This window comes from Eleutherodactylus coqui, chromosome 1 (assembly GCF_035609145.1).
Source record: "Eleutherodactylus coqui strain aEleCoq1 chromosome 1, aEleCoq1.hap1, whole genome shotgun sequence".
Lineage (NCBI taxonomy): Eukaryota > Metazoa > Chordata > Amphibia > Anura > Eleutherodactylidae > Eleutherodactylus > Eleutherodactylus coqui.
The window spans coordinates 131,224,413-131,240,450 of NC_089837.1; the positions used below are offsets into that span (position 1 = coordinate 131,224,413).

Here is a 16,038-nt window from a genome sequence, read left to right on the forward strand (position 1 = left end):
AAATAAAAGCCCTCCATAAGATGTAGGCAAGTCAAGTAGGCCAGCACATCATTGTCAAGGTATCCATAACCTATATAAATCCAGGTATATGACAAGCCCATTCATCAATTGGCATGAATCCAGAATGTCACATTCCCTTTCTAAAGCTAATGAGTCACGGCAATGTGCTTCCCACGCTGCTTCCTCAGGGGGTCACCTGAGTGATTTATATAGGTCATAGATACCCTTTGACAGCCCATGATACTGTGTGAGATGCATTGTGTGTGTGGTCGCCGCTCTTGTTTACTGATGTTATTTACTTGTTTTTGAAAAATATTCTGCTTATATTATAATTAACAAGTAGAAAGTATACGGCACTTAGCTGGTGGTGGTCTCTGTTTTGTTGGGATTTGCATCCAAGTATTAATAATGCTCCTATTTTATAATTGTCAGTTTGTCCAAATATTCTTGGGACTGTGTGAAAAAAAAAATAAAAAAATTTAAGTGGCTGTAATTCTTAAATGTTTAATGTAGAAGTTTTCTCCCCCCCCCCCCCCCCCTCCTTCCCTTTAATGATAGAGTTTTACTCTGCAGCCATATTGATGGCTTAGTTTCATATCCATCCATTGTGGTGGTGTACAGAGACTAAATAAGTTTTGTGTCCATGTCCAGATACTTCTGCACCCAGCTGTATGCATTATGGAACAATACGATTTGGTTCTGTTTTCCCCACCACACACAAACTGTATGCGGTATTCAATATTTGTTTTTTCTTTTTTTTGCAGGTCAAAAGCTTCCCAGCGGCTAATTTCTCATGATATCCATTCAAACACCTACAATTACAAGAGCACCTTTTCTGTGGAAATTGTTCCTATATGCAAAGTTAGTTTGAAAAACTTTGCTTCTTTATCATGTCCCGCTTGCATTGTGCTAATTATTCAAAATAGTGCAACATTTTATTTTTTAATTGATTCCAAGAAGTTTTGTCGGTCATGAGCCGCTTGATTGTATAGAAGTAACATGGCTCTATCAGATGCAAACACTGGGGGTATGGCATGAAACTTTCTGCCATGCAGCAGTTTCCTTATCAATTTGTACTATTCAGAGGCAGAACAATCTACTATCATTTAGGACCCTTCACAGAGTAGACGTAGCTAAAAACCGTATTTTTATTAATGCAACTTAAAATTATTGTGTAGATGGGGCTCAAGAAACACACACAACAAAGTTTTTTTTTTTTTGTTTTAGGGGTGTTTTTGGTGCTACTGACTGACTTTAACCTATTGAATGACAGAACAAACCGTCACACTACCGCAAGGATTATGTTGATGGGGATGTGGCGATAATTGGGAAAGGGGGCCGCTAAGACCTGAAATAACCCCTAGGATGTGGGAGATATTGTATCCCTACATTTAATTTCCCAATGAAATTATAATAAGACTTTAGAATCAATTATCTGGGAAAATAACCCAGAATTTAAACCAGAAAGCGAGATACGAAAAATTTAGCAATCGCCCCAATAAGCACAAAAGAAAGAATGCGTCTTCCTTGGGTGTTTTTAGTCACAATTAAATAATACGCGGTTCATGGTTCAACGCGTTTCACTGCACGTGATACAGCTCATCGGGAACCATAAAAAATTTTTTCGATTGCCAATATAATGTGACAAGGATAGTTTAAAAAAAGATATCTACCATCCCTCATTAATAAGAGGGAAGGGATGTATCGTAGCAGCTGTCTAGGTTGCAGTGGTTTAGATAGTGAAAAATATATGTGTGTGTGTATATGTATGTAATATATATATCTATATATCCTATACTGGGGGGGAGGATATTAATAGTAATACCCCGTATAGGTGGCTCAATAAGTATCGCAATGCATGCAGAGGAAAATGCTATAATCTGCTGTGCAAAGAACAAAAAGAGAGCCAATTCAGTTGTGCAAGCAAAACCCTGACTCCTAATATAAAGGCGGCTATTTATATTCCCTGTCTAAAGTCAAAGATACAAATAATAAAGATGGAGTCTAGCCGTGTAACCTTGATGGTAGGTTACCAGCATTAAGGAGTCTACAGTCAGAGCCCTCCTGATATAGTGGCTCAAATACCGCCCTCAGGGTTGGGTCAATCCTGAAGGTCCAATCAGGTGTGGCCGGGCAGGGTATATCCTGAAGGTCCAATCAGGTGTGGCCGGGCAGGGTATATCCTGAAGGTCCAATCAGGTGTGGCCGGGCAGGGTATATCCTGAAGGTCCAATCAGGTGTGGCCGGGCAGGGTATATCCTGAAGGTCCAATCAGGTGTGGCCGGGCAGGGTATACATTTCAAACATACACGCCCTTGTTCAGCAGCGCAGCGATCCAGAGATAAATAAGAGGGGCTTCTCCGATGTTTGTATAAACCTGTGCACTCAGTGAGTGTCTACCTGGATTTCTCAAACGATCCTCCTAGAAATGTGCCGATCAGTTAGACCTGAGAATAAGCTGTTGGCCGTGATTACCGGAAGTGAGGGGAGGTATGATGACGCAGTAGGTCACATGATCGCAGTTGCCGAGGAAACTGATGCTTCTGTAGGGGTGCCGATTCTCTTCCGGTTAAGGGCGCACACCTCTGATGCAAGCGCCGTGCCTGCATGACCACAGTTGCCAGGGAAGCAGACGCCCTCTATGAGAGCTCCAAGTCCGTGAGGCTGGTCATGTGATAGTCACCTGACATAGCAAAGCGTCATAAAATCACATGAACGCTGCTGTCAAAGGTGACATCATAGCGTCAGTAAGAGGTGCAGCGTCTGATCATGGATTAGACCTGTCATCTACCTAATAATGTATTACAATAGACAGTAGCCACACATAGCTTACTGTACTCACTGGCTGAGATAGATAATGTCAGTCATCAAGGGGAAATTATCTATTATCAATTATCAAATGCTAGATCCCAGCTAAACCGGATATTAGTAAATCAGATGAGTCAAAGTATAGGCACATATAATGGAGAATAGATAGTGGGTGGAGCTAATCTATAGTATGAGATTAATCCTATAGTTTATGGGCCCATAGTCAGGATATCCAGGGATTTTTTGAGTCCTCGTTATTTCATAATGGAATATACTGCTGATAGTTGAGATTAAGTATATAATGCACCAGTCAAATGGCAATCTGTCGTGTGTGTGTGTGTGTGTGTGTGTGTGTGTGTGTGTGTGTGTGTGTATATGTGTAATATATATACATACATGCATACACAAATAATGTCTGGTGCATTGGTTAATAGTCTGTCCCATTTCCGTATATGCTGCAGGTCATACCCAGATGTTCATCCAATTCACACCTACCAGGATTGGTATAATGGTATTATAATAAAGATATTAAACCCTAGAGGGTAGCATCCCAAGCAGGGTCAATTCTGAGAAGCTTCCCATGGTCGATCTCTATCCAGATATGGGCACTTGAGTTACAGAAAACAGGTGAAAGAAAGGGTTTTCATTGAGTCCCAGTGGGGAAAGACAGTCCTTTCTGAAAATTCATGATGTTTATTTTTGTAGAATTTGTAAAATTATGGATAAGGTGTCTTTATATGTAATTGACATCTATGTGGAGCTTTGGACACTACTGTATAATTCGTGGTGGAGTATAAAAGGGGGTTTAAAAGAGGTCTGTGATCACTTCACATTCTTGGGTTTGTGCAATAATCTATACATCAATTTGATGTTTCTTTCTGTCTCTTCTATTATCACGCAGGATAACGTGGTGTGCCTGTCTCCAAAGCTAGCGCAAAGCCTGGGGAACATGGGTCAGATCTGTGTGTGTATTCGGGTAACCAGCGCCATTCATCTCATTGACCCTGATACTCTGCAGAGTAAGTCTGAAATGCATCATTTAGAAAAGTCACTGATCGCAGTGATCACTAGAGATCTATATATTGGTAAAGTGCAGGACAACCCCACCAAATGGCGCATGTATGGGGTTGCCTTGTGTGCACTTCAGAAGGTGATTGTACTGCACCAAAGAGCAATACTGGGTGGATGATAAAGAAATCTGTGACTGTAGTCTGATGAACATTTTTAAAAAATCTTTTTTTTTTTTTCAATGTTCTTTTCGAGGTGTTTTTCCAGCTACTTTAGCCAGAATACTGCACTATATGCTCCCCCAGCACTTGTGCTTCTTATAACACACGAGTGCTATGTTACCAGTGCTAATTGTCTAACTTCACCACTCTTTGTATGATTATATATGCCTTCAATGAACGCCTCTTTCCACCTGTTAGCGGGATCCTCTACAATTAATTATTTTCAGATGTGAGGCAACTGCGACCACTTGAAGTTTATTCTTCATAATGTACATAGAAAACTATAAGATCTGTTACTTGTTTATGATGAAAGATTGTAAAGTTGTGTTTTTTTTTTTTTTTAATTCTCTCCCTCCACCACCTCAGTCGCTGAAGTCGACGGGAACACATATTGGCGGCATCCTTTTCACAGTTTGTTTCATCCTAAACAGTTGGAGGAGTTCATTGTGATGGACGTAGATCTTGTAAGAGACCGGAAACAAGGAGCAGGAGCTGGAGTAAGATCAAACAAGGTATGGTTTGGATTTTCCTCCCTATTGACACAGGTTTCTCACTAGAGAATTTAGTACATTAGAAAGTGTAAGGCCTCCTTCCCACAAACTGATTTCCGCCACGTAATTCGCGGTGGAAATCCGCTGCGTTGCCCACTGCTATTAGGTTCTATTGAACCTAATAGCACAATGCTCACGGTGCAGAATTCCGCACCGTGAATTCCCCCGTCCTCACTCGTGGCATGCTCTATTTGCCGTGGGTGTACGCGCGGACAGCTTCCATTGCAGTCAATGGAAGCCGTTCGTTCACGCTATCTTCTGCTGTAGCACAGCGGAAGATAGCGTGAAGACGCTTCCCCGCCTACCGCCGGTGTGTCACGTGACACGGCAGCGGTGGGCGGGGAAGCGTCATGCGGGAGCGAGGATGCCGCATCCGCTGGTAAGTATGGGGTCTCTGGCGGGCGCCTTGACGGGCTTCGCCGCGGAATATTCCGCGGCGGAGCACGTCACGGCCGTGTGCAGCCGGCCTAATAGTGATGGCCGCTCACATTAGTCTGTTTGGAAACTACCTGATAAAAAATTTTGATTTTTTTTGTTTGTTTGTTTTGTGTTAATGCTTTAGTCCGTACTGTATGGTAGTAACAAAATACTCACCGCTGCTTATCTACTGCTGAAAATTCAACAGTTTTCTGGTGTATATCTGTGTGAGTTAGACACTTTGTTTTTTGGTTTAGATTAGTGGAGTGGAAACTTTGTGTCAGCCCACTTGTATTGTCTTTCTCTTTCACAGCACACCCTTGCTGAGGTTTGGGTTCAGAAAACATCAGAGTTGAACACAAGCCAACAGTACCACTGCCGCACGCATCTGGGTCATCTGCTGAATCCAGGAGACCTTGTCCAGGGGTAAGTTATTAACAGAAGGTGGCGAAAAAGATACTAGACACCCTGGATAACATATATAACAAACAAGTGCTGTGCCTGCTGAGTATGGACAGCATATCATACGCAGCCCATACATGTGTACAGGGCTCCCGCAGAGAAATAGAGCATGCTGTGATTTATTTATTTTGCGTATCGATACAGTGTTCACGCACTAGTGTGCATGGAACAATGAGAGTCCATTGACTCAATTCACCGCATATTTCCTATGGGATATACACTTACATAACACACCCATGGGAACGAGCCCTAAGGCTGCGAGACTTAGTTTCTGCTTTTTCTCCTTCCTCTCCATTTTTTTTGTTCCTTTAGCTATGGTTGTGGGGTACTCACCCGGCGCTGTTAAAATGCAGTAAATACCACACGGCCGGAAATAAAAGCGAATTGCAGTAAAACTGTGTACTGTTCTCAATGCAGTTTTAACCACACCTTTACTGCAAGCAATTTTACTGATAAAAATGGTTTCTAAACACTTGCTGAGAACTTGACAGGCAGACAGTTTGAGTAAAGCGGTTGTTTAGGCTTGGAGAAAAAAAAGTGCTACTTTTTGTTCCAGAAACAAATTCTCACGTGTTTACAAATGATATTATGGTTTAGGTCTATTGAAGTGAGTGGGCCTGACCTGTAATACCACAAACAACCTGTAGGTATTATTGTATATTGTCACTACCGGAAGATAGGGGTTTGACAGGGCTTGGATGCAGGAACTCCCCTGTCACACCCCTAGCTCCCGATAGGCTGACGTCAGTAAGGTCCCAGCAGCAGCGTCTGTATAGACTTTTGGCCTGGCCTAGCCTGGACGCTTAGGCTGGCTGTCCACGGGCGCTTTTGCATTGCGTTTCCCGCGGCAATAATCTGGCCGAGGGGAACGCAGTGAACGCTTTCTATAGCGTTGCTATGGAAAGCACAGCCCCCCCCCCCCGTCCACGAGCGGAGAATCATAGCAAATTGCCGTGATTCTCCGTGGTGAGCTTATCTGTCGGATGGGCTCACCGTGGAGATCCGCTAGCTGGCTCCTGCTCCCTGACAATGGCTCCCTCGGTGGAGATCTGCTGCAGGATATTGCAATGCCCATAGACAGGCAGCCTAAGGGTTATGGGTTCGTTCTCCTGTTAGGCTTAGATTATTACCTGTAAATACTTCCATGTTGCAGGTGTAAGATGCAAGCATTTACAGTTCATAATCTAAACCTAACAGGAAAACTAACCCATAACTCTTAGGCCTCATGTCCATGGGGAAAATCAGGCCTGCTACGGATTCTCCATGTAGAATCCGTAGCGGGTCCCTCCTGCCCTGCGGACATGAGGCATAAAAATAAGAATAAACTCACCTCTCGCCCGCTCCGGATCTTCCCTTCGCTGCGGCTCCATCTTCTCTGTGTCGCGGCCGGATCTTCTTTCTTCGGCCCGGCGGATGCGCAGTGCACGTTGGTGACGTGCCCCACGCATGCGCCGGCCCGAAGAAAAAAGATCCGGCCGCGACGGAGAGAAGATGGAGGCGCGGTGAAGGCAAGAACCGGAGCGGGTGGGTAAATTCCGATTTTTGTCTCCCGCAGATCTGGATGGCTTCCATAGGCTTCAATAGAAGCCGGCGAGAGACCCGCACGAAAATGGAGCATGGTCCAGATTTTTTCATGCTCCATTTAAAAAAAAATCCCTTTTATTGACCATCCGCGGGTATTTATCTACCTGCGGGTGGTCAATGCATCCCTACGCGGTGCAGATCCGCGTGCAGGAGAAGAGTTAAAATCCGCTGCGGATTTTAATTCTTCTTTTGCCCGTGGACATGAGCCCTTAGTGTCCAGGGCAGCGCAAAAGTCTATACAGACGCTGCTTACTTTCCCCGGAGCAGCCGTCCCCACTCCAACAGTTAGCCGGCACCTCCGCTGAATGTTTGATCCTGCCGGCACTGGAGGCATCTCTCCGCTGTCAGTCAGTGCCTACGTTCCCTCACTACTCCATGTGTTCTGTCGCCGCCACTTCGTCCTTTGCTGCAGCAATTGCAGAATTCAACAGGGCTGTGCCTCGCTGGCGCCACTGCTTGCACGCTTACCGCTGTCTGAAAGCTGCTGTCGTCCCCTGCTGCCACCTCTGGACCCTTGGCATCTGGGGAGGCCGGCGCTGGTTGCGGATCCTTTGCATTTTGTGCTGCCACGTCGGAGAAACTTAGTGGGCTGCCAGGACCTGCAGGCCAGGTAGTTCTCCAGCCAATCGGCTACAGGGGTCGTCACCCCCTTCTGTGGATCTAGTCTCCACCACTACTTCAGGTGGTGACAATATACAATAATACCCAACCTATAGACAAATGTGGTGATGTTTATGGAAGACGGTAATAATGTGCTTTCTTTTTTTTTTGTTTGTTTGTTTGTTTTAACCGTGTACAAGTTGGGCCTCATAAAATTTGTAAAACAAAAAGTCAGATGCAGAAAAATAAAAGCTGGCATCTGACTGGTTGCTATTGACAAGGCTGGCCTCAGACATCAATAACCATTTTATGATTTGTTTCAATTCCATTTCAATTCCCAGTTATTGTTATAAGGCTTCTCTAAAAAGTCTAACATTGACTTGCAGGAATGCTGCCTTCCAATAGGTGGCGCTGCAGAGGTATTGTTCCATCTCCCCTGTTATGATTTGTTTAGACCTAGTACTAATGATTACTCTTTATATTATAGGTAGGAAAGTGTGTCTATTTTTCTGCATGTGTGCTAATTTTGAGAGCATTATGTGGGGGATCATTTAGCTAAGAGGTCATGTGCCCTCATCTAGTCCCAGATCATGCGAGATGTTACATTCTACATCATAAGCCTTTTAAGAGTTCTGTATATATCTTGCCGTATCCCCACTCACTTTAGTCAAGATAGTATAACTCTTCATTACGAATGAACGTAAATACAAGTATATGGCGCGGAGCATGGACGTGACTGATGCTGTATTGGCCTCCCCGGAAATGGTTACTACCTGCCGTAAATAGTAGAAGCCTCCGGAACCTAATTAGTTGCTATATACTTGTATGTATAGAGGGAAAGCGTTCCCTGATCTGCTATGTTAAATTACTGTTTACCTATAGTAAGCTCCATAGGGCTTGTTGCAGAACAGTTTGTGTGCCCCGTAGTGCCGCCTGTCACTGGCGCTCCTCAGCAGTTTATGTGCGGTGCGGGCAGATCGTGTTCCCCTTGGAGAGTGTGTGGGTGTACTGCTAAATTACACAGCCCTCCCAGGCATCCCAGCTCCGCTGCTCCCTAATGATCGGCTTTGTTCCGGTACTTGTGAATATTGCTGAGCTGAAGGACACACAGGATGCGGAGACCAGGGTAGTGAGGGTTTTAACGATGGCATTGCTTATGTCTTTTAATTCTTTTTTTTTTTTCCTCTCTTTTCAGGTTTGATTTGGCAAACTGTAATTTAAATGATGAATTTATTAACAAGATGAATCCTCATCATGTACCTGATGTGGTAAGTCTCAGCATTTCCCCTAGATGGCACTGTTGGGTTAAAAACTGAAGCTAATATGTGAGCCGGTCAGCAGCGGCATACATTACAAATCTTCTTCTTGTGGCAGGATTATGGCTATTATACATGCATTTCAAACTTTCTTGTGACTTCCTATGGCTCTACTTACTTACAGGGTACTGTTTAAGTGTACAATATTCTTCTGTATAGGTTAAGAGGCGGGGGTGATGGATATTTTTGGGCACTTTCTAGTTGTACTAGGACGATAAGTTATTACTTTCCACAGATTAGGAGATAACATGCTGATCAGTGGGGATCTCATTGCTGAGACTATCACTGATCCCAAAAACAGGGCTCCTGTGTTCTCCTTCCTCCTCACTGCAGGCTTACTGCACCCCTACAGTGAGGAAGCCAATAAATGGGATGCTGGTTCCACAAGCTGCTGCCGATCCATTTACTTATAATGGGACTGCTGGAGATGTCCAAGTGGCAGGCGCTCAGATATTTCCATCAGCCTTATTGAAAAGAATGGAGCAGTGACCACGCATGCTCTGCCAGCACGCCATACCTTCTGACGTCACTGCGGGGAGTGAAGTGAACTTACAGTGATGGGCAGAGGGGGACACGGAATTCTTTTTCTTGCGATTTGTCGGCAGCACGTCCCTTGCTTACACATGGGGATGTACTGCTGAGAGGGGAGCACTATTTTGCCTGCATAACTGTTGCGATCAGGTGATAAACGAGCGTTTGCTCATTCGACTTCAGATCGCTGATATGTTTGCACAGACCGATGATCAGGCAATCAAACATTCATACCCAATCATCGGCCTGTAATAAGGAGCCTTAAAGCAACCCTCCAGACAGCTGATAGAAGGAGGATTGATGCGTTTGAGCTGTGGTGCTGGTGAAAGCTGCTGCGTATACCGTGGACGGTAAGAGTAACAAACAGAGAAGTCCTGAATCATATAAGACCCGATATATCACTGGAGGGGAAGATGGCCGGACTCGGGCTCATGGATTTTGGCCATGTAATGTGGGCAGAGTCACTAAAAAAATCTATAATGCTTGGACAGATCGGTGGCAAAAGGGACCTAACCGCCAAAGACTACGATGGCTGATACTGGCATGGATATCGCACAACTGAAAGAAGCAGCGCAAAACCAAAAAACATGGAGGGAGCTCGCCTTTAGGGTCGCCGAGGGCCGTGAACGACTAAACAGCTAATGACAACAATGCAAACCCTCCAGTTTCAGGACATAATTCTTTCCCAGAACCAGAGGGATATATTACCTGCGGTTCTCTGCCATCTCTCTGATACGTTGCTTCAGGGCCCTGTTTGTGACTATCCAAGATGGCGACAACGATTTTCCATCTTGCTAATGCACATTGTGCTCTCTGATTGATTGGCTAGTGCTGATCACATGGGCAGGTATACCGGATCAGAGAGCCAGTATAATGCTTTGTAATCCAACACAATCAATGCACTGTGGCGATTAGGTAGTCTGAAAATTGTATTGGCTATCTTGGATGGCCCACAACATGATTTGGAATTGGTGGTTCATGGGGAGGCAGAGAGGAATTCCAGGTAGTATACAGAATGTTGTCCCAAACTGGACAATTACTTCAAGTCTATCTAGGAACCCAGAGTTTAAGCATGTAACCTACACCCATATTCTACTTGTGGAGGGTTATACCTTCCTGACAGAGGGACACCTTGGAAACTGTAACAGGGTTGGTACAAGGGATCAATAGGTTGGGGTACAAAGGTTCAATAGGTTGGGGTGCGAGAGGTGGGATCTACACCCATCAGGCACATAATAGATTTATCTGATGGGTGTAAATGCCACCTCTCGCACCCCAACCTATTGAGAAGATTATGGTCACCAGCTTACCACCTTGCATCTCCATATATGCCTATGATTTGCTGAATGAGGCTCAGAGGACCCCTGTTTTCCTAGTAGGTGGAGGCCCATGGCGCTATGACTCCACTTATGAGCCATTGTATGGTGTGGTCTGTGGCTTTAAATGTCTATAGTCCGAATACTCCTAAGCGTACTTCATATTTTAGTTTATTGCAGATTAAATGAACTTTAATATTTAAAGGCTATGTATACGTTCGCAAATGCATTTTTTAATTTTCTCAATATATAGAAAATTAAGCAGTTTTGCAATAGGTGTTAATTACACAATTGCTACTGTTTTGCTTCTCTAGCTCCTGTGCGGAGTATGTATCTGCATAGTTACAGGCAGCAGACCCCTGCAGTCATACTGCCTTCTGTCTGTCCTATTTTTCTGGTTAATTTAGCAAATGTACCTTAATTTACTTTGTGCTATCAGACTGCAGGCTTGCACTGCACCGAACATATTTGTCTTTTACCATCGATGCACATTATTGTTGCAAGCTTGTTTCAACTTATATTTAAGGGCAGTTAAAAAAATAAATAAATGTGGTCCTAGTTTTTCAAAGACCCCCCCCCCCCCCCCCTTGTGTTACAATTTGCAGGTTGATTTAAGTTTAGAAAAATGTTGCAGCAGATTTAGGCCTCCTGCCCATGGTTGTGTCGGACTCCACCAGTGAGGGTCCCGTCTGCGAGCCGGCTCGTGGTGACGTGCAATCACGCGATACTTCCACTGTGCTCACAGCGGACGTATCACGTGACAAACAGCTTTTTAATTGAGTACAATGGAAGCCGACCATGCGTTTTTTCGTGGCAATTAGAACATGCCGTGATTTCTTTCACGCTGCGGAATTCTGCGGTAGAACATTGAAAGGCAAAAAGCTATTAGGTTCAGTAGAACCTAATAGCCGCGGAATAACACCGCAGATTTTCGCCACATGAAATGTGGCAGAAATCCATCCGTGGGCATTAGCCCTTATTCCAAACTTCCTACAAATACCCAGTGCTGTAACCTGCTGCAGATTTTCTGTGTGACATCTTCAGCACTTCTCTTACGAGGGGCTGCTGATAAGTCTTTGGCTTTACTGAGAAAGAAACGAGCTAGGAAGATGAAACTTTACATTTATTCCACATACTCTCCACTGATGTCAACACACTTCTTACATCGGTATTCCACGTTCTGTAAGCCTTGTAAAAAGAAGGATTTCGGTTGTGCCTCAAACCAGTCACCTGTAGCAGCCATGCCATCAGAAATGGTGTGAAATTTGGTACCCTTGAGGTGTTTCTTCAGGTTTGGAAACAGATGATAGATCTGGTGAATAAGGTGGGTGGTCAACCAGCTGGAAGCCTAGCTCCACCAGTTTTGCCATGGTTGTTTGTGCAGTGTGAGCGGAGACGTTGTCTTGTCTTGCAGGAACAAGATTCCTTTGGACAGCTTGCTGCGCCTTTTGGCCTTCAGAGCGGCCTTCGATTGGTCCAAAAGTTCAATGTAATACCTTGCATTGATGGTGGAACCATTTTGAAGGTTGTCCACTAGCAGCATGCCATCCTTATCCCAGAACACAGACGCCATCCCCTTAGTGGCTGATTTTGCACCCTGAACGTCTTTGGGTGAGGAAAACCACTGTGCCTCCACTCTTTTGACTGCTCCTTGGTTTCAGGGTCATACAAATAAATCCAGGTCTCATCCATAGTGACCAGTCCATCCAAGAAGTTCTTATCCGTCAGGAAATTCTGACAAATGGACCGTGAAGTTTTCACTCGCATGCTTTTCTGATCTGTAGTCAAACATTTGGGGACCCACTTTGCTGATAGCTTCTTCATGTTCAAATGTTCATGGATAATGACACAAACACGTTCACCAGAAATCCCCATGATGTCTGCTATCGACAATTCTCCAGTATGAGGTTGTGCACAGCATCGACGATCTCCGGAACAACACCACCACCAACCACCTCTCCTGGTCATCCAGGACATTCCTCATCATTGGTGCTGAAGTGGCCCGTTGTAAATTTGGCAACCCAGTTCTTAATTGTAGAATATGAAGGGCATTGATCCCCCAATGTCTGCGACATTTCACCATGAACATCCTTCAAGGACTTTCCTTGCAGAAACACGAATTTTACCACTCCTCTGCTCTCGATTGCGGTGAATATCGCTTTAGACTCGCCATTTTGTTTTCCCACGTGCCTAGATCACTGTTCCCATAAGCTACAAACACAATTTTTAAAACCTATATTAGACACATAAGGCTTTCATGTGATGTAACATTTATTACCATAGAAACAAAAAAAGAACTCAAAGCCAAAGACTTATCAGCACCCCCTCATATGTGTGTGTTTAACCTACATTCACACCGCAGTAATTTGCTCAGTATTTTTGCATCAATCTTAGGAAGCCACAATGAAGAGTGGAGCCTACAGAGGAGCAGGATGATGGAAGTTACATCTCTGACGGATTTTGATGCCACAATATTTTGGCTTACAAATATTGATGAAAATACTATTATGTGAAAGTGGCCTTAGACCACATTTTAATCTGCTTTTTTCCTTTTTGCTATACTTTTTTTTATTTCCGCCGCGGCCGCACTCTCCTCTATGGGAGCGCCGGCTGCAATGAAAAAGCAAGCGGCCGGGCCGCTTCAAAGCCGCCGCGGCTTAAACCGCGGTGGTTCTCCCGGCGGAAATCTCGTGGTTTTTGCTGCGGCCAAACCGCGAGATTTCCGACGGGAATTCGCCCTATGTGACCTTAAAGTTTTAGGGGTGACTGTTGATGAATGTGTTGTCTTTCCAGTAACCACTACAGGACTGTGAATACAGCTCTGGGCTATAATGCAGACTGTAACGTTAGGCTGTAGTACAGCATGCAGGACACTTCTCCAGATAGCAACCGGAATGGTTGTTGGTGCGCTGAGGATTTAGCAAATGACATCCAGCCTCTTTGCTGCACCGCTGTAATCCAAAATCCTGTGCTTCTAGCAGACCGGCCACACACTTGTGGAATGTGACTGCATGGATGTACTCCCCGCTGCGTGCACAGCCAGGTGCAGGGACCCCATCAATGGCAGTAGAAACAAAACCCCAGCATTTCCAGCATAAACCAGTGTTTTAGTTAAATACCATGAATTAAAGCATCTTCCAGAATTACACTTGCGTGTTTCCAATAACGTTCTTACTCATGCTATGATTAAGAAGTTTGTTCGTAATTTTGGAAGCTGCTTTTAATTCATGATATTTTAAACCCTTTTTATGTTGAGATCCACGGAAGTGCCGGAATTCTTTGTTTCTAATGTCACACACTTTCTCACGTCTGCTAGAAGTCCTGCCCCCTGGCGATGCACATGCTGACAGGAGCTGAAGTCTTAAGAGACTGCTCTGCCCTCCTGTCTTCTCTTCAAGGGTGGCAACCCATCTGCCTAACTAATGGCCCATTTACACGTAACAATTATTGCTCAAAATTCATTCAAATGTACGAATTTGAGCAATAATCATGCAGTCTAAATGCAGAAAAACCGCTGCTTATTTGTGGACGGTTCGTTATTGCTGACTTTCAGTCGGTATAAAAACTATTGCTGGATCGCTGGCTTTGCGTTCCGTGTAAATACTCCTCACTCAGTGTTGTCACCCCCCCCCCCCCCGACTCACCTTCTATGTATCATCTCTTCTTAGGGAGAGCACCTAGGAGGTGAGTGAGGAGACTTATAAGGCCATGCATGCTCCTCTGGGAAATATATGCAAATATGAAAGATGGAACAATACCTGCTGGGTGCTCTCCCTATGGAGAGAGGATACCCCTCTTGATTCACATCACAGGCCTCTCACTACCCAAGCCTACTGCACACTGATGAGGGGCAAAAACCCTGAAACAGCTGTCTGTGTATGGATTCTGGCTTGGTTTTCAATTCTTAATCATTGCTCTGAAGACCTGTATAAAGGGTCTGACATTGATTTGCAGGAATGCTGCATCTAGAGATGAGCGAACGTACTCGGTAAGGCCGATTTCGCAATCGAGCACCGTGATTTTCGAGTACTTCGCGTGGCGTGGTGGAGCGGGGGGTAGCAGCGCGGAACAGGTGGGAGCTCTCTCCCTCTCCCCTCTGCAACCCCCCGCTCACCCACAGCGCCCCCGAGTACTTTTCACCCAAGTAGTGAAGTACTCGAAAATCGCGTGTGCTCGATTGCGAAATCGGCCTTACCGAGTACGTTCGCTCATCTCTAGCTGCATCCAATAGGTGGCGCTGCAGAGGTATTGTTTCATCTTCCTTATTTGCACACAGAAAGTGAAGCGCTGAGCGAGAAGCTTGTGATCCCGTGGCGAACTCTGCCCGTGCAAACATACTGCACGAGCATTAAGGACCTTAGCAATGACGTCGGCACCTTGTCAATCATTTAGCAACTGTCGTCCCGTGTAAAAGAGCGATTTGTAATACAAGCGACACTATTTTCAAGGCAATTACTGGGAAGTAGGGAGCGGTAGAGAAGCGACTTGTCTATTGCTATTAAGATGCCTATGGCCTGAGATGGAGGGGGCTTTTCCCCACTATTACCATGTGTATGGGAATATAGTTATACCGCAGGGGAGCTTTGAATATACACAGGGGGAGTTGTCTGGATGTGTATAATGGGACGCGGCACTGTATATTATACTGGTGGGGTGCCTGACGCCGGATGTGTAGAGGAGAGCTTCGGATAATGGGTGTAGATTGTTGGGGATGACTTTATGTAATTTTACAGTACAGCACGGTGTAGTAGGTCTTTATTTTAACCTTAAAGGAGATGTCTCGAGGAAGCAGTTAATTTTTTTTTTTGCCCAGTCCCCCCCATTAAACATACATTACAAAGCCCCCCTGTAAATGACATTTCTAGCTGGTTCGTACTTACCGTTCCAGCGTTTCAGCAACTTATAAAAGTTTCCTCAAGATGGCCGCCGGCTCTTTCCCCGTCGCTCGCTGCAGCCCGACGTGCGCGCTCCCGAGACGCCGCCAGCTGTGTCTCCATGGCAACCGGACGCATCGCAGCCGCCGACCAGACGCCCCGCAGCCGCCGACCAGACAGCAGGTAACCGGCGCTAGCCCCCGGCTCCCCAGCGCTAGACCCTCAGCCCAGGTGAAGGCCCCGGAGCCCAGCGCTAGTTCCCCCGGCCTAGCGGCAGCCCCCCCCCGGCCTAGCGACAGCCCCCCCCGGCCTAGCGACAGCCCCCCCATCACAGCGGCAGCCCCCCCCCG

The 16,038-nt window shown here is 45.4% G+C and overlaps 1 protein-coding gene across 2 annotated transcripts in view; it reads left to right on the forward strand.

Moving 5' to 3' along the window:
• NMD3 (NMD3 ribosome export adaptor) overlaps positions 1-16,038 on the forward strand; it is a 50,199-nt gene that overhangs the window by 24,559 nt on the left and 9,602 nt on the right. For both annotated transcript variants that reach the window (XM_066600599.1, XM_066600605.1), the window contains exons 9-13: positions 765-861; positions 3,710-3,827; positions 4,404-4,549; positions 5,319-5,431; positions 8,847-8,919. In XM_066600599.1, coding sequence (XP_066456696.1) covers positions 765-861; positions 3,710-3,827; positions 4,404-4,549; positions 5,319-5,431; positions 8,847-8,919 — 547 coding nt within the window. The remainder of the gene's footprint in view (positions 1-764; positions 862-3,709; positions 3,828-4,403; positions 4,550-5,318; positions 5,432-8,846; positions 8,920-16,038) is intronic.